This window comes from Saccopteryx leptura, chromosome 3 (genome assembly GCF_036850995.1).
Source record: "Saccopteryx leptura isolate mSacLep1 chromosome 3, mSacLep1_pri_phased_curated, whole genome shotgun sequence".
NCBI classification, from domain to species: domain Eukaryota; kingdom Metazoa; phylum Chordata; class Mammalia; order Chiroptera; family Emballonuridae; genus Saccopteryx; species Saccopteryx leptura.
In genome coordinates this window covers 21170791-21188808 of record NC_089505.1, presented here as the reverse complement: position 1 = coordinate 21188808, position 18018 = coordinate 21170791, and the positions used below count along the sequence as shown (strand labels likewise).

General features: G+C 40.6%; 1 protein-coding gene across 4 annotated transcripts in view; it reads left to right on the top strand.

Moving 5' to 3' along the window:
• The window catches only part of UTRN (utrophin), a 515659-nt gene that overhangs the window by 161004 nt on the left and 336637 nt on the right, over nt 1–18018 (top strand). For all 4 annotated transcript variants that reach the window (XM_066373070.1, XM_066373071.1, XM_066373068.1 and 1 more), the window contains 4 exons: nt 2535–2764; nt 2931–3111; nt 5786–5931; nt 6975–7187. In XM_066373070.1, coding sequence (XP_066229167.1) covers nt 2535–2764; nt 2931–3111; nt 5786–5931; nt 6975–7187 — 770 coding nt within the window. The remainder of the gene's footprint in view (nt 1–2534; nt 2765–2930; nt 3112–5785; nt 5932–6974; nt 7188–18018) is intronic.

Genomic DNA, 18018 nt, shown 5'->3' with positions numbered 1-18018 from the left:
TTGGCACTCATTATGACTGGCACATAGATCAGCCTGAGGGTCTCATGTTTTGAAAACATTTCCCATGATTACCACAGTACAATCACAGAAAAATATGAAGTCAAATGAGAGGAAGTGGCAGGAATAGTTATGTTTTATCCCTTTTAGGTAATTAATAAAATGATGGCTGTTTATTTGGCTTTGAGTAGTCATCTGTTCTGCAGAGATAGAGAAGTTATAACTCTGGGTCTCAGGAAGCAAAAACAATTATTTTTAAAAAGCAATATACAATTTTCATTTTCTGTGATGCAAATTGTGTTTTTGTTATTACTTTTCTAAAAATTTTTATTTAGAAAATTTAATTTAACAGGGTGACATTGATCAATAAGAGTACATAGGTTTCAGGTAAACATTTCTATAACATTTGGACTGTTGATTATGTTGTATACACATCACCCAAAGTCAAATCATTTTCCATCACCTTATATTTGTCTCTCTTTAGACCCTTCCTCACACCCTTCCCCAGTATCCCGCTTCCCCTGGTAAGCACTTCACATTTATCCATGAGTCTCAGTTTTATATCCCACCTATGTGTGCAATCATACAGTTCTTAGCTTTTTCTGATTCACTTATTTCTGTCTGTGTAATGTTCTCAAGGTCCATCCACGTTGTCATAAATGGCACCATGTCATCATTTCTTATGGCTGAGCAGTATTCCACTGTATATTTGTACCACATCTTCTTTATCCAGCCTTCTGTCAGGGGACACTTTGGTTGTTTCCATGTCTTGGCCACTGTGATTAATGCTGCAATGAATGTGGGGCTGCATTATTACTTAATAGCAGCCCAACATATATTATCTCAAGCTTGGACAAAAAAGAGATTTAAACTTTGAGAATTGGTTTGGAAAGGCAAAATAAATGGATTGGGAAATACTGCCAGTGAATTATAAGAGGAATTGGAGAAGTTGCCTCAGCGTCGCCTGTACTGAATGTGATCTTGCCTGTTTTCCAGATGAGAGTGATACTTTCTCATCTCAAAAATTTGTATTTACCAGCTTGATTTTCTTCCTGTTTAGCATAAACTGCCGACATGAAAATGCAGTGGTTGACTTAGTCTTTTGCCCACTTAGACAAGAAATGACCTGGCAGAGGCACGGCCCTGGTTTCCTCTAGCTCCGTCAGTTCAGCAGGAGCATGTGAATTTGTTTCGTTTATGACCCCCATTCACAGGGATTATTGAACTTGGGCTGTGGTGGGAATGTTTTGTGTAGGTCTAAGTAATTGAACTTTAGCAGCTGACACGGGTGAGCCATTCAAAATATGTCCTGTTTGCATTTCTGAGTTTCAGGGCATACAGTGCTACAGAAACTTTGGAAAGTGCATTGTTTGTGGGTCGTAAGTGAACTTTTGTTGTACCTGCCTTTTCCCCCCTTTGCACGCTCCTTACCCTGGATTATGGTACATATTTACAAAGCATAATTGTTCTGGCTGCCTCCTCCTCAAACAATAAAGATGCTCAGCCCCTACTCTCAGACGTGCATGCTTTCCTCAGGAGACAGACATCTTTGCAGATTTTCCATCTATTTTCAGAGTACTTTTATTTGGTTGGATGGTATTTTATATGAAGGGGCAGACTATGACAAAAGCTATGATGATAGGTAACTTGATTATTTCTATGAACATTCTCTAACTACCAAAAATGTGAGACAAACTAAATTATATATGAGATAAATAAGTCCTGGGGATAGAATGTACCAAAACAAACAAACAAATAAATAAATAAATAAATAAAACCAGTTAGGATGCTCCACTTAAGAGATATGTATGTCAGTTATGAACATAATGACATTTTTTTCTGATGTGTTTCTAAAGTAGATATTCTCGCTGCTGCATTGATATTTGGGCATTTGCTGGTCTCTGTGTGGCGTGCCCAGCAGGCTGGCCGCAGCTCCTGGGTCTGGCTGCTGGCTGACTGTTTCTACCCTCCCCAGGTGGCTTTCAGCACTGTGAACTCTTGCCATTCATTTTGCAAATTAGATGACCCTGTAGTTTGCTCACTCAAGACTGGAGCTGCCTCCTAGTTTTTGTAACCCGCTGTCCTTTTTCTGATATTGGAGGGACTCCCTTCTGATGTCAGAGTCCCAGACAAGTCCAGACAGTTCGTTTGATTTCCCTGGCCTAGACTAGAAGCTAGCCCAATGCTGGGATGCCGAAGATGCAAACACGGCTTCATAGAAGATGCAGTGACTGAAGTTCTAAGCTCTACTGATGTTCCTTCTGTAGTAGTCACACCACTCCTAAAGCGCCAGTGAAAGATCCCTCTCCCTCACTTTGGTCAAAGAATCGAACAGTTATTTTAGCATCATCACTATAGTTTATATTTTATAGTGTTATTTTATTGCTATTTTTTTATGTTAAAAGGGGCTTACAGAGTGATCATTCTATATGTGCCATTACCTCGATGTTTTGAATATGTTAGACTATTTATATCAAGTTCCAGACAAGTTTTGTCATAATAGATGAAGTGTCTGCTTGTTTTTTATGTCTTTGTAGAGGGTCTTCCAACTGAAGACATAAAACATAACCTGGAGAAGGTATTATCAGAATGGAAGCATGTGTCTCAGCATTTGGAAGATCTGGCGAGAAAGATTCAGCTCCAGGAAGATATAAACACTTACTTTAAGCAACTTGATGAGCTTGATAAGACCATCAAGACAAAGGAGGAGTGGGTGAAACAGGCGCCCCCTTCAGGACATCCGCAGAAGTACTTGCTGAGTTTGAAGGTAAGGGAGACAACCGCCTGGGCCGGGAAAGGATTCTACTATGCCCAGCCCTGTGTTAAATAGATGCTCCTCGTATCATGGCCATTAGGTTAATTCTGCTCTGATTATCTCTCTGTGAGGACGTTCATCGTTAGTGAGTTATGTGACCGTGTTTTCTCTTCCATAGCGGGAATTGACCCATCTCCTTGGCCTCCGCCCCAGAATTGAAATGGTGCGTGCCCGCTGCGCAGCCCTGACGTCTAGACCTTCCGCCCCAGATTTCGTCCAGCAGGGCTTCGACCGCTTTCTGGGCCGCTACCAGTCTGTGCAGCAGGGTCTTGAGGATCGTCAGCAACAGCTAGAGGATGGTAAACATACTATTTCCTCTCTCCCCTCTCTTTTTGCCTTAATTTAAAAATCACTCCCAGTATTTTTCAGACCATTAGCACATCTGCTTCCTTTGCACCAGACTCACTCTGTTTTCCACTGTCCTGCTTCCGTTCCAGGTCTGAAAGTATATTCAGACTATCTCCCGGATTCACGATTGTTTGTCAAAGCACGAACAGCTATCGCGTGCTCTAAAACCGTGTCAATAGGATATAATAATGTTAAGGCTTTTTTTTTTTTTTTAAAGGGTGTCATTTCTCCCTTTATTTGAAGGAGGACAGTCAATATCACTATTAAGGGCTAAAAATAAATGATAATTTACATCAGTTTGCTCAAGATGGTTCAAGTTTTAGCAGGATCATCTCCTCTTTTAAGATAAATCGTGTTTCTATTTCAAAGTCTGGAGAATTTTAAATAGTGTTTACTTCTAGAATCAACTTTGGAAAGTTAACTGTTAAAGGTTTTGAGAGCTTATCCCTTGTATGTAATGTACTTTTCTCCTTAGTTATTGCCTCAGTCAGGAGTGGTGTTGAATTAGGTAATGTTACGGGCAGTGCATGTTAAAAAGTTGTACATTTAACCATACCCTTCCCTGTGTCAATTGTAGACTGTGACTGATGAGCAAATGTGTCATGTGTCCTCGAGACATTCGGACACCATATTCTTTGTGCATTGAATCTAGTTAGGCTATAATGTGAAATTTGGAAGATACCTCTGTAAATTGACTGTTACAAAACATGCTTTCATGTTTGACACGTTTGGTTTCTTTAAAAAAATTCAATTTATTTTATTTTTTTTGTGTGTGTATATTTTTCTGAAGCTGGAAACAGGGAGGCAGTCAGACAGACCCTGCATGCACCCGACCGGGATCCACCTGGCATGCCCACCAGGGGGCGATGCTCTGCCCATCTGGTCGCAACAGAGCGACCAGAGCCAGTCTAGCACCTGAGGCAGAGGCCATGGAGCCATCCCCAGCGCCTGAGCCATCTTTGCTCCAGTGGAGCCTTGGCTGCGGGAGGGGAAGAGAGAGACAGAGAGGAAGGAGAGGGGGAGGAGTGGAGAGGCAGATGGGCGCCTCTCCTGTGTGCCCTGGCCGGGAATTGAACCTGGGACTTCCGCACGCCAGGCCGGCGCTCTACCACTGAGCCAACCGGCCAGGGCCTAATTTTTGTTTTTCTTTTCTTTTTTTTTTTTTTTTGTATTTTTCTGAAGCTGGAAACGGGGAGAGACAGTCAGACAGACTCCCGCATGCGCCCGACCGGGATCCACCCGGCACGCCCACCAGGGGCGACGCTCTTCCCACCAGGGGGCGATGCTCTGCCCCTCCGGGGCGTCGCTCTGCCGCGACCAGAGCCACTCTAGCGCCTGGGGCAGAGGCTAAGGGGCCATCCCCAGCGCCCGGGCCATCTTTGCTCCAATGGAGCCTCGGCTGTGGGAGGGGAAGAGAGAGACAGAGAGGAAGGAGGGGGTGGGGGTGAAGAAGCAAATGGGCGCTTCTCCTATGTGCTCTGGCCGGGAATTGAACCCGGGTCCCCCGCACGCCAGGCCGACGCTCTACCACTGAGCCAACCGGCCAGGGCTAATATTTGTTTTTAATTGTAGTAAAATGCATATAAAATAAATGTTACTACTTTAACCATTTTTAACTGTAGAGTTCAGTAGTGTTAAATATGTTCACATTGTTGTGCCACCAATCCCAGTGCTCATTTCATCCTGGAAAAATGAAACTCCACCATTAAGCAAGAGTTCTCCATTTTCCCCTCCCTCGAGCCCCTGGCAATCACCATTCTACTTCCTGTTTCAGTGAGTTTGACTACTCTAGATCCCTCATGTATGTGGAATTATAGTATTTATTTTCTGGACACTGGTTTGTTTTACTTAGTATAAGATTCTCTAAGTTTGTCTGTGTTGTAGCACGTGTCAGATCTCCTTTCCTTTTTAAGGCTGAGGAATACTCCCTTGTGTGTCTATACCTCATTTGTTTACACATTCATTTGTTGATGGGCAGATGGGTTGTTTCTGCCTCTTGCCTGGTGTGAATATTGCTGCTAGTTTTATTTTTGTCTGTACTTGGTTTCATCACTTGCGCTTCAAATAAGCTTACTTCCTTTCCACACAAGTGTTGCTTGTCTGTGGTTTTTATATTAGTGGGCGAAGTGGGTTTTATTCAGTTGGCTCTTGCAGTCATTATTTCTCAGGGTGCCTATTGCAGCCTGGCTAGGGTGTCCCTACGTAATGTCCTCCACTCTGTGCACAGTTCATCTCCACGCCTGAGCTCAGAGGAAGACAGGCTGAAGGGATATTTGTTTCCTTTGTGTGTGTGTGTGTAGCTACTGAGGAAAAAGAGATTATGTGAGACAAAAGGAACATTGTAGTACCACCTTCAGAGAGACATTTCATCATGACAAAATGAAGAAAAATGATAGTGGGTTAGTTAATATTTTTAAATGTCAACATCTGCAAGAATGATGTCACTGACTGTCAGAGATGCCAATGGAATGATCTGAGTAACTAACAGGGCCCCCTTTTAATTTTAATTAAGGAGTTAATTTTTTACATATTAGAATTGTTATATACAGAAGATTAATGATATGTATAATAATAATAGATTTCTAACACTGTTTTCTCAAACTAAATATTTTTTTAAATAAACAGAAATGAAGAGCCAGCCTGGACATGCATATTTAGAAATGTTGAAAACAATGAAAGATATGCTGAGTGAATCAGAAAGTAAGGTCCACAAGTCTTTGGAAGACTTGAATGATCTTGCCGAGGTGGAGAAGGCCTTACAAGATAATAAGGTAATACATATTTTAGGTCTTTGAAATATTTATTTTGAGTCATGTCAAATATATTATAGATTTTGAAAAAATTTTTTCAACTATTTAACAATATTAGTCACTTTAGTCATAATTGGTCAAAAATCTCTTACAATTTGAAGATTACTTACCATAACCTAGCTAAACCTTAGTTAAAAGAAAGATAGTTAATTTAATTATTTTAGTAGAATGAAATGGTATTTTTCTCATATTATAATTTGCTTAAAATTCTCAACCAGTTTATAATATACTGAAATATCTTTAATAAAATGAATGATATCCATTTAATTAATGTGTTGTTATTCAATCTTGAATAAAAATACTTCCTTGGGCATTTAAGATATATGGCTCTGAACCATTTCATCAGCTAAAACAGATCAAAAGTGAGCACTGCACACTTGCCCCTCACTGGGTGTGTTGTTACAGAGGATTTTTGTGTAGAGCATACATAATATTGGGGCCCATATAACTCATGAAAGGCAAGCTTTAACTTTTTTTTTCTTTTCCATGTGAGAGGAGCGGAGATAGAGAGACTCCCCCATGTACCTTGACTGGGATCCACCTGGCACCCCCTATCTGGGGCTGATGCTCTGCCTGTCTGGGGCCATGTTTGCAACTGAACTATTTTTAGCACCTGAGGCGAAGGCTCCAGGGAGCCACCCTCAGCGCCCGGGGCTGATATGCCAGAACCAATCTAGCCATGGCTGTGGGAGGGGAAGAGAGAGAGAAAAAGAGAGAGAAAGGGAAGAGGTAGGATGGAGAAGAAGATGGTTGCTTCCACTGTGTGTCCTGACCGGGAATCAAACCCAGACATCCACATGCCAGGCCAACGCTCTGCCACTGAACCAACTGGCCAGGGCCAGCTTTAACTTTTTAAATTGTGCTTATTTTTTTTAATGAGATTTTAAGTTTTTTTGATTAAATGCTTTTTGAAAGATGACTTTTGATTGTTTATAGGTCATATTATTACATCTATATAGACAAATCTTTGTGCATATTGTTAATCTTGAACATTTTTTTTTCAGGCCCTTAATGAAATCCTTGAGAATCAAAAACCTACATTATATAAACTTGCAGAAGAAACAAAAGCTTTGGAGAAAAACATTTCCCCAGAGGTAGAGAAAATGTATAATCAAGAATTTAATGATGTTCAAGGAAAGTGGAACAAAGTCAAGGTCAAGCTTTCCAAAGATCTGCATTTACTTGAAGAAATTATCCCCAAACTAAGAACTTTTGAGGTAAATCCAGAGACCATGAAAGGTTTAAGTTTATTACAGGGTAAAATAGTAGTTTTCATGTAAGATTCAAATATCTATTATGTGAGTATTTTGCATTCTTTCTAGTCCCACATTTATTATGTACTTAAGTTGGGATTTATAACTTGCTTACCAAAGCCGTACTTTTAAAGTATTGGAGAACACAAAGGTAAGAGGAAAATGCTTAAAAATAGTCAAAATAATGTTTTGGGGTGAGAAGCCTGCCTGATATACTGACTGGAGACTAGGCTGCAGTGGTAACTCAGAGCAGTGGAAGTTGCCCAGGTAGTAGCAGATATCTGAGTCTTGGAAGCGGTTTTTTTTGTGTGTTTTTTTTAAGGTTTTAGACATTTGGGATTGAGAAATCTAAACTAGGCCTTCAGCAGACTCTCCAATTGAAAAAGCAGGTAATTTGGGGTGCACAAGAATTTAGAAACGGGATCCTTGGCTGCATCTGAAAATGTCTACAGCTGAAGAGGCCATGCGGAAGTCCTAGAGAGAAGGGTAAATGTGAGGGCATAGGAGAAGGTGGCCGAGGTCAAGGTCAGGTTAGACAGTCAGCATGCTAACACTTGTCCTGTGAGGAAGGCGGAGAAGTGGAGTTTGCAGACTGCCTGGTTTTGCACCAGGAAAGGCCTGGATGGCGAGTGACCCCATCACACTCCCTCCACACAGGCCCCCCGTCCTCCCAGGGCCCCCTTCCCGTGGTCATTTGTCTATGTTCTTTGCACTTGAATATTCCCATATGTACTCCTAGGGCAGAGCCTGGCTCAGAGAAGGCACTCCATAAATACTTTTCAATGACTGAAATGAGATCAATAATAGGAGATTTAGATATGGAAATACATAGATTTTGATTCCAAGAGAACATGTGTAAGAGATTATCTCTCTCTGTGTGTGTGTGTGTGTGTGTGTGTGTGTGTGTTTATATATTTGGATTTAGATCCCAAGAGAATTTGTGTAAAGATGTTGCTAAAAAAAGTGAGAAGACTAAAAATGAAAAATGAAGATTTTTTTTTTTTTTTTTTTTACAGGGACAGAGAGAGAGTCAGAGAGGGATAGATAGGGACAGACAGACAGGAACAGAGAGAGATGAGAAGCATCAATCATCAGTATTTTGTTGCGACACCTTAGTTGTTCATTGATTGCCCTCTTATATGTGCCTTGACCGTGGGCCTTCAGCAGACTGAGTAACCCTTGCTCAAGCCAGCTACCTTGACCTTGGGTCCAAGCTGGCGAGCTTTGTGCTGAAGCCAGATGAGCCCGCACTCAAGCTGGAGACCTCGGGGTCTCAAACCTGGGTCCTCCGCATCCCAGTTCGACACTCTATCCACTGTGCCACTGCCTGGTCAGGCAATGAAGAAAAAATTATTGAAGATGATATTTAAAAAATTAAAAAACCAAAGGACCTGTGGTAGAAGAGGGTGGGGCAGGTGGGGCAGCCAAGTGGTAAGGGGTCTGCAATGATGACACAGTGGTGGTGACCGCGGGACTTAGACGGAAACTCCTTGTCCCAAGAACCGATGGACAGGCCCAGCGAGCGGCCAGGAGGAAAGTAAAGTGGCAAGGATTGTGTGTGGGCGCGCTTGTGTGTTGGTGGTAGAAAGAAGTGGTTTTTTCTAAGTGTAAATTGCAGTTCTATGCTGAGATCTCTATAGATTAAACCACTGATTTTGAAGAGGAGTGTGTTATGTGTAGCTCAGTATTTTTGAGTCACATGACATTGTGAGTGGGTCTTCCTCCCATTGTCTCACTTCAGTTACAACACTTTCCAACTTTATAAACCAGAATTATATCCTTATTCAGGATTCTAAAAATTTTGGTTAGTGTTCAAGCATTGAATTGTCAGTGGTGCTCAGCCAGGGGAGATTTTTCCTCCTTGGGGACATTTGTTTCTGTTTCAGAACACCACTGGGGGGGAGGGTGCTACTGGCATTTAGTGGGTAGAGTCCTGGGTTGTGGGTAAGTGTCCTACGGTGCACAGGACTGCCGCACAACAAAATAATCTTTTAGCCTAAAATGTCAATAGTGCCTAGGGTAAGCAATGCTGGATTAAATCCCATCTTTTCAAAAGGCATTGTTTTGTTTTCAAGTTTAAATATGAGATGTAGTTAGGGAAATTTATAAGTGAAGATTAACCCTAAGGTTAATCTCCTTTTGATTCTTTAAAGTGTATTATAGTGTTAGCTAAATGTGAGCCAGTATTTTAATGTGGAATTTAAAGATAATGATGTTCTTCAAAACACAAAAGAGAGCCCTATGCTTATAGTAATCCAGCTTTTGGCTTCAGTGACTTGTTGCTACTAATGTAGCAAATTCAGGCATTTAAAGTGGGCAGTTTGAGTGCATGCCAAACTTATTTTCATTGAAAACATTCCACATTAAACACATGTATTTGTATAAGGTCTACCGGAAAGTTCTGTCCGTTTTTGGAATAAAACAAAATACAAATTTTTCTTACCATCAATAAACTTTATTAAATAATATCATTGCCATTATTATTAATGATTTCTTGCCAGCGTGAGGGCAATTTGTATATCCCATTTTTGAAAAATGTTTTATCTTTTGATGTGAAAAATTGAACCAGTGCTTGTTTGATATCTTCTTCATTTTTGAATTTTTTGCCCTTCAAAAAATTTTGTAAGGACAAAAACAAGTGATAGTCGGAGGATGCTAAGTCCGGGGAATATGGTGGATGTGACAGACATACTTCTGTAGCATTTCTTTCTTGTTGAAATTCATAAAAATTACAGTGGCGTAAATGAACTTTATCAGTAGCCATGGGTACACTATCGCTTCATACATAAGACTAACATGAATCAACATTGTTTTAGTTAATTTGCTACGTCAGTATGTATACATTAAGTGATAAAAATAGAGAGGCACACGTGCGTCAAATAAACATGTGCTATGTGTCAAAACTTGTGATAGAAATGGACAGAACTTTCCGGTAGACCTTATATAATTCAATTATTTTTTTTATTACGGTTGCAGATTTGTAATGTCCAGTTATTTTTAGTTTATTTTTGTGTCCAAACTACAGGATTGCTGACAGTGTCTATATTCCCTCATTATACAATATTTTTATTGAAATACACATTTTTAAATTTCTAAAGAACAGTTTTACTCCTTTATTTGCTTCAAATAAATTGATTGTTACTTAACCACTTACAATTCACTTAGGAAAACTTTTAATTTATTCCCCTCAAATAATCACAATAAATATTCATTTTGAGGTTAACCTTTACCCCCTTTTAATTACCTGATTTATACTTTTTTAGGGTTTTAGTTCTGTTTGTCTTTAAGCAATGAGGCACAGTAGGTTTTTGATTCATTCCAATTTATGATGAAATTTCTTTTTTTTTTTTTTTTCATTTTTCTGAAGCTGGAAACGGGGAGAGACAGTCAGACAGACTCACGCATGCGCCTGACCGGGATCCACCCGGCACGCCCACCATGGGGCGACGCTCTGCCCACCAGGGGGCGATGCTCTGCCCATCCTGGGCGTCGCCATATTGCGACCAGAGCCACTCTAGCGCCTGGGGCAGAGGCCACAGAGCCATCCCCAGCGCCCGGGCCATCTTTGCTCCCATGGAGCCTTGGCTGCGGGAGGGGAAGAGAGAGACAGAGAGGAAAGTGTGGCGGAGGGGTGGTGAAGCAAATGGGCGCTTCTCCTGTGTGCCCTGGCCGGGAATCGAACCCGGGTCCTCCGCACGCTAGGCCGACGCTCTACCGCTGAGCCAACCGGCCAGGGCCCTATGATGAAATTTCTTAGGAACACAATGGATGGCATGTTTATTTTTAAAATGCATGTTTGATTATATAAGTAATATATGAATAATGCTCATTGAAGAAATTAAATGATGGAGATGTATTTAGACTAAGCACTTAGAGTTCCCTTTCTTTCCCAACACCGTCTCCTTTCTGGGAGGCTGTAGACATTTACAATGATTCTTGCTGGAGGTTAACATAGTCAAAGTAAAAAATAAAAGCTCATGAATAGTACTGATTCTAATTTTTTTTTCATACTGGTACAGACAAGTAATATTGAAACTTCTTGAGAGCTGTTTAAATAGATAGTCCGCAAATGCCTGAGCTTAGAGTATGACTTTTCATTACTAAAAATAATGCCTTTCATTGACAGAATATATTCAGACTTTGAAAGTATTTTCATCGACCTGGAAATGCTGAGGTCGCCGGTTCGAAACCCTGGGCTTGCCTGGTCAAGGCACATATGGGAGTTGATGCTTCCAGCTCCTCCCCCCCTTCTCTCTCTCTGTCTCTCCTCTCTCTGTCTCTCCCTACCCTCTCTAAAATGAATTAAAAAAAAAAGTATTTTTATAGCAATTGCTTACTTTCTTCTTACCATTCTATAATATACCTAAGGAGAGTGGATTATTTATTTGTGTGAAAATTTTAGCTTTCTATTATCTGTCAGCAAATAGTGTTTTCTTGTACACCTAGCTGTTTCCTTTGTCTATGCAGCTAGATTCTTCTGCATGGGTTCAGGTCGGGCCCGAGTCATAGTGTTATACTCAAATATACCACTCTTAAATTAAAAAAAAAAAAATCTATGCCATGCCAAAGTTAATGACCTCAATTCCTGTAATTAAGAGTTAAAATGTTAATTGGTACAGTTAAAATTACCTCATGGCAAGTCCTCCCACTCCTTCCAGGCAGCAAAACATTTAAAATACGTGAAAAAGGTAATTTTTAAAATTATTGATTTTACTGACCAGATTTTTTTCTGAGTTATGGGGATTAACTATTATAAACTCCTAAAAGGCTGCTCATCCCAGCAGCCTCTGGATTCAAGCCCTGAGAGATATTTCCTATGATTTCTTTTGTGCTTTTCAAGCTCTTCTGCATTGTCCTGTAACTGTGGGACCTCGAACCTGTCCCCAAGGCCTACAGCAAACTCGCCCAAATTCACCACCACCCCTGCCTCTTTGGACCCCTCCTCCAGCCCCTTCCTGCTATGTTCAGACGCTCACTTAACCCATTGCCCTGACAGTCTTATTATCCTTTACATCTGTCTGCTGCTTCTGAGTGCTTTCTTCTCGAATCCATCCTCCGAATCCATCTTCCGCACTGGTGCCACTTCGAGGAAGGAGCTGTTGTCTTTGCCATGGTGATACAAAATGTTTTCCCAAACATCTCTGAGCTCCTGCCTCTTCTTTGCACGAAAGCCCTGCCTGCATTGTCCCTTGTGGGTCGAGTTGGGTGGGGACACAGTGTGGTGTGTCACAAAGACCACACTGGACAATTACCTTTCTCTGGAAATGTCATTCACTTTGCTAGAAATTTACACCCTGTTCTACTCCTTCTCATCCTTTAAGGGTAAGCTTCTTCTATAAGCAATCTTTAGTCTTGCACACATCCACACCCACAACTGTTTTCCCTCCTCTGAGATTCCAATTCCATAAGACATTTGCAATAACCCGCCTCAGGCCAATGTTTGTTGTGGCTAGACATGCTAATCTCTCTGCCCCCAAGGCATGAGCCCTTTGAGGATAGGAACCTTGTCTGGCCTACAGCAAGGAAGCAGATGTGAATGTAACTAGTACTCTGAAGGCACCTACAGACATCTCAACCACTTGTACCTCTCTAGGGAGAGTGGATCCACAAAACCTCAACGCATGGTTGCCCTAAATGGCAGGGCACCTGTGCACTCACACACCTTTCTTCAGTTGCTGCACAGCCAAAGGCACAAACTGAACAGGCTACGTGCTGTGCTCTGACCTAGAGTGTGGAGGGCACGTGCTGGAGCTCTGAGACACACAGAACCAGGTTCTGAGATTACTCAGGACAACATTTTAGGGTGAAAACACAACGGCAACTACTTCCTAAGAGTAATATGCGCTATGGCTGATTTAACTCTTTCTAGGTAACATCATTTTTATAATTATCTCATCAAGTTCTCCCCCCCCCCCTTGTTTTGAATATATTTTACTCCACTAAAGGGAATATTGGTGGATTCTAGACCTTGGATTTAAGAACTCGGTTAGTTTCAGATAAGGAAATGTAGTAGCAGTGTCATTGCTGGTTTTCTCTACTACATGAAGTAACACTTTTAAAAAGTGTTTTGTTTTGTTTTTTGCGTGTGTGTTTTTTTTGTTTTGTTTTTTTCATTTTTCTGAAGCTGGAAACGGGGATAGACAGTCAGACAGACTCCCGCATGCGCCCGACCGGGATCCACCCGGCACGCCCACCAGGGGCGGGCGTGTGTGTTTTTGAGGTTAATGACTATTTAAAAAATCAAACAATAGAAACCATAGTACCTTAAATTGCTGTTTTAATTCTGGCTTTACGGTTCTCTTTGCCCATGTTTTGGGTTAGAAATTGCTTAAAAAGCCGTGGACATTCCAACAAATGGGGGAGGAGCACAACAAGATGCCGAGAATTTCTCGGTAAACAAAATCTCCGGGCAGTGCCTGTGTCCCTTGGAATCTCACTGTCTTACCCCCGGAGTCTCCAGCCTTCAGGTTTTCTTGCCCTTCATTAAGGGCTGGGCTGGGAGGTGGGCTGTGACCGGGTGAGGGAATTGTTTTCGTGACCTCGCATTCCTTTTCCGTGACCCACCAGCAGGTGTTACCCATCGCAACACTTACAGATCAGTGCTTTTGAGCAGTCATGGTCAATGTAGCATTTTGCCCTCCTGAAACTGGACTATTTGATACTTTGATTTTCAAAACTATCATATAAGTCATTTTGTATTTGAGAATTTGTGGGTATAAATAGGAGTGAGAAATGGCTGGTCTAGATAGTGTTTACAGTTTATTTTCATTTACAGCATTTAAAATTTGTTTTTCATGATAGTTTATATTCAATATTATTCTGTATTATTTCAGATGAAAAGTATAGTGGTAATACAATCATATACTTTATAAAGTGGTCCCCCTGATGTTTCAAGTACCCACGTGGCCCCATATGTAGTTATTACAGTATTATTGACTGTATTCTCTCTGCTATATTTTACAGCTCTGTGACTATTCTGTAACTAACAATTTGTACTTTTTAATCCCTTAACCTTTTTCACCCAGCCTCCCAACCCCCCTTCACTCTGGCAACTGTCAATCTGTACTCTGTATATGTGAATCTTTTTCTATTTTGTTTATTTATTTTGCTCTTTAGATTCCACACATAAGTGAAATCATATGGTGTTTGTCTTTCTCTGACTGACTTATTTCATTTAGCATAATATACTCAGTTCTATCCATGCTGTCGCAAAAGATAAGATTTTATCCTTTTTCTGTGACTGAGTAGTATCTACTGTGTATATGTGCCCCAACATTTTCATCCACTCGTCTACTGATGGGCACTGGAGTTGCTTCCATATCTTGGCTATTGTAAGTAATGCAGTTTACATTTTTTTTCTTGCATATGAAATGACCACACTTATTTTTAGGAATTTACTAGTGAGTTTTCAAAGAACAAGGTCCTCCGATGAAGATAAAACATTAGAAATTACCTAGTCTAATATATATATACTATTGATATATATACACACACACACACACACACACACATTCATTTGATCCAATGAATAGGTTCATATTCTGCAAGTGGATGGAGGTGGAGAAAAAATTACTCAGGACACATTAGAGTCTTAGAGAGCATCAGCTCAGTGATTCTTAACTGGACAGAAATGCTTTGTCTGTGAGCACTTCCGCTTCCTTTGTAACCCCCTAGGTATAGGATTGAAGGAAAGAGTAACAGATTTTTGGTATAGTTTAAATCAGAAGATATATTATTACCAATGGATTTGAGACAATATTTTTCCTTCCAAGGAAAGAGGAGACACCGGAGGGCGGGGCAGAGCTCCCTATCTCCTGCACACACTTGGTGGTTCATAGTCATCTCAGTGACTCATCCGACCCTGGTGTGGCCGGCCCAGGGCAGGGGCAGTTGTACGGTGCTGCCTCCAGGCATTTTTATAATTGGGTCTTGGTTCATTTACTTGGCTTCCTTCTGCTGAGCTGGATTCCATCAGGTCTAGTCAGAAATACCATAAGTAGCAGCTCATTAAACAGATCCTTTTAAACAGTTATAATGATACAACAAACATTAGTGTTGGCAGCAATTAAAACATTAAACACCCTTCTGCAAACATGTCCTCATTCTTGCTTTTTCCTGTGGAGTCTCTGATGGGAATAAACACCAGAGTTTGGAAGTGGTAACTCTTTTACGGGTTTAATCTTGGTCATAAAGCACTTAGTTTTATAGATCGTAGTAATAAGAGTTCCCATATATTGCATGCCAGTTCCAACCAGGTCCTGTTCAACCATTATCTCTGTTTTTCAGAACAATCGGGCAAGGTATTTGTTATCTTTTCTCTGCTGTAGATGAGCTTCTGAGGCTCAAAAAAGAGGATTTAGTTTCTCATGGGCTCCTGGCTGGCAAGGTGCTGAGTGGGAACTGAGACGTCAGGGGCAGGTCAGCTGATGTACAGAGGGGAGGAAAGTGTGGGGGTGCACAGCGGGGCTGACAGGGCGTTTAGAGCTGTGTAGAATAGGCGAGGAGGTGCTTGTGCAGGGTGGCGTGATATTGACAGAGGCAGGAAGGCCCACCCATGTCAGCCATTTTGCTTTCCGTCTTCATCGGAGAAGGGTCCTGCAAACTAGAAAGCGTACAGTGGTCATTCCTGAGAGTGCGTTAGAGCCTGAATTTTGAGTGAGATGGAAAAGGTACACTGATCTTTTAGAAGCCTAAATCTACATCCCAAGGCACATGGTTTCTTACCCATGATCTCAAGGACACATCATGCATTTTGTGAGAAAGTCCCAGAAAAATGGAAATAGATGGATGTTCTAATTAAGGGGGAGCATCATTTTTTCGAAGCTAAAGACCGGAAGTAAGATTGATATTGGCTCTTGGCTGTAGATGAATGACCAGACGGAGATGGTACATGTGCTTAGGGAGGACTGTGTGGTCACTAGGAATCAACACGGATCCCACTAATGAGTCTTGCCCAGACTCATTTCCTTTAAGTACTGCTTTCTTAGACTCATTTTTTGAAAGAGGAATATTAGATTATTAGAATCACAGATTCACAGACTCACATTTCATGTGTGCTCATTTAGTTCAAATAATGTTATGAACTATCAATTTTGGCAAGCCTAGATTTCAGTAAAGTATATAAGAAAATCTCTTATAACCTTGTAAGAGGGAGGTGGAAAGCTAGTTGGATGCTAGTGTTAGGTCGATCGATCCTCATATTTCAAAAATTAAGCCGAAAAGTTGTTGATTAATGAATAAGGTGATGTCCTCGTGGAGGAATGCTAAGGTAGGCACTGTCATTGTTCTTATTTCTCACCTGGAAAACCCCACCCTGTCCCCCCAAACCCAGTTGAAAAGGAATACCTCACTTTTAGATTTTCAGGTTAAGAAGAGAGCTAGAAGAGATGGCTGAAATGAAAGTGGAGATATTAAAAATTCAAGTCTTTTTGTGGACTAACAAGACAAAGTGTGTTGTTTATAAACATCAGCTCCTGAACTTATGATGGAAGTCAATTAAGCAATATGAGATGAAAAATGTAATTCTGAGGAAGTTATGTGAATTTTGGAGTTTCAGCTAAACATGCTATTTGTGAATAAGATATCTATAAACAATCAAATAAAAACAACTCTACAGTAGGAAAAATAAAACTTAAATAATTTTAGATGGCATTGCATGAGTGTAATTATCCACATGTAAAAATACCAGTTAAGTTCCATTGTGTCTTTCGTTCCAACATTATAAGGACAAGCACTCTTAGTTATTTGTGGCACTATGTAAGGACAATAAAAAGCTGATGTAGTTTCCAGAATGTGTTGATTGAAGTGGTGTGTACCATACCTGGATATCATGTTTTAGTACCATCGTGGAAGGACTTGGGAATGTTTAACCAATGGAAGGCTAAGAGGTTGCCTTCAAATCTGAAAGTATTTTGTGAACAAGAAAAAAAACTCATCTTCATTCGTAGGGTTGAATGAGAAGCAAAGAATGAAGGAGGTACAAGGAAACAAACTCAGCTTAATACAAGGGAATTTAATAAGTCAGACTGACTGAAGATGGAATGAGAGGCCTTGGGAAGAAATGACCGTTACTTTGCTCCAGTATTAGAGATCAAGTCAGACCTATTTACTTGCATTCTTTAAGGGCCAATTCCAATATTACTTCTTCTCTGAAGTTTCTTTCTCTTGGAAAATTATTTCCTTTCTTATTTCCTTTAGCCTTCCAGCACCAGACAGTTTCAGATTATTGTGGTGTTAGTCAATTTTGGATGAAAGAATGGAACTGGGCAGCAGACTGTCCTAGGTTCTCAGATAACAGCATCTAACAGTAGAACTAAGAACAATCTATTTCATTCCCTTCACTACACTATTTATTAATTTTTTTAATTTATTGATTTTAGAGAGAGAGGAAAGGCGAGAGAGAGAGAGAAAGAAGCATTGATTTGTTGTTTCACTTATTTATGCTTTCATTGGTTGATTCTTGTATGTGTCCTCGCTGGGGATTGAACCCACAGCCTCAGCATGTTGGATGACACTGGAACCAACTGAGCTACCCAGCCAGGGCCTGCTATTTACTTATTCCTGCTTTGAGTAGCTAATTTTAGGAGAAAATCTGTTCTAAAATATATGAGAACAAAAGATGATTTAGCTGATTATACCGAGAAAAGTATTTTTTTTTCCAGTAATTTGAATTTTTAATCATAGATATTACTTACACTTAGGCCAAGTACCCTGGTTCACTGGAGAGTGTTTTGAAATAGTTAGAATGATCAGGAAAGGGTCGTTTCATGGGGATTTTAGTCATTCATGAAGAAAA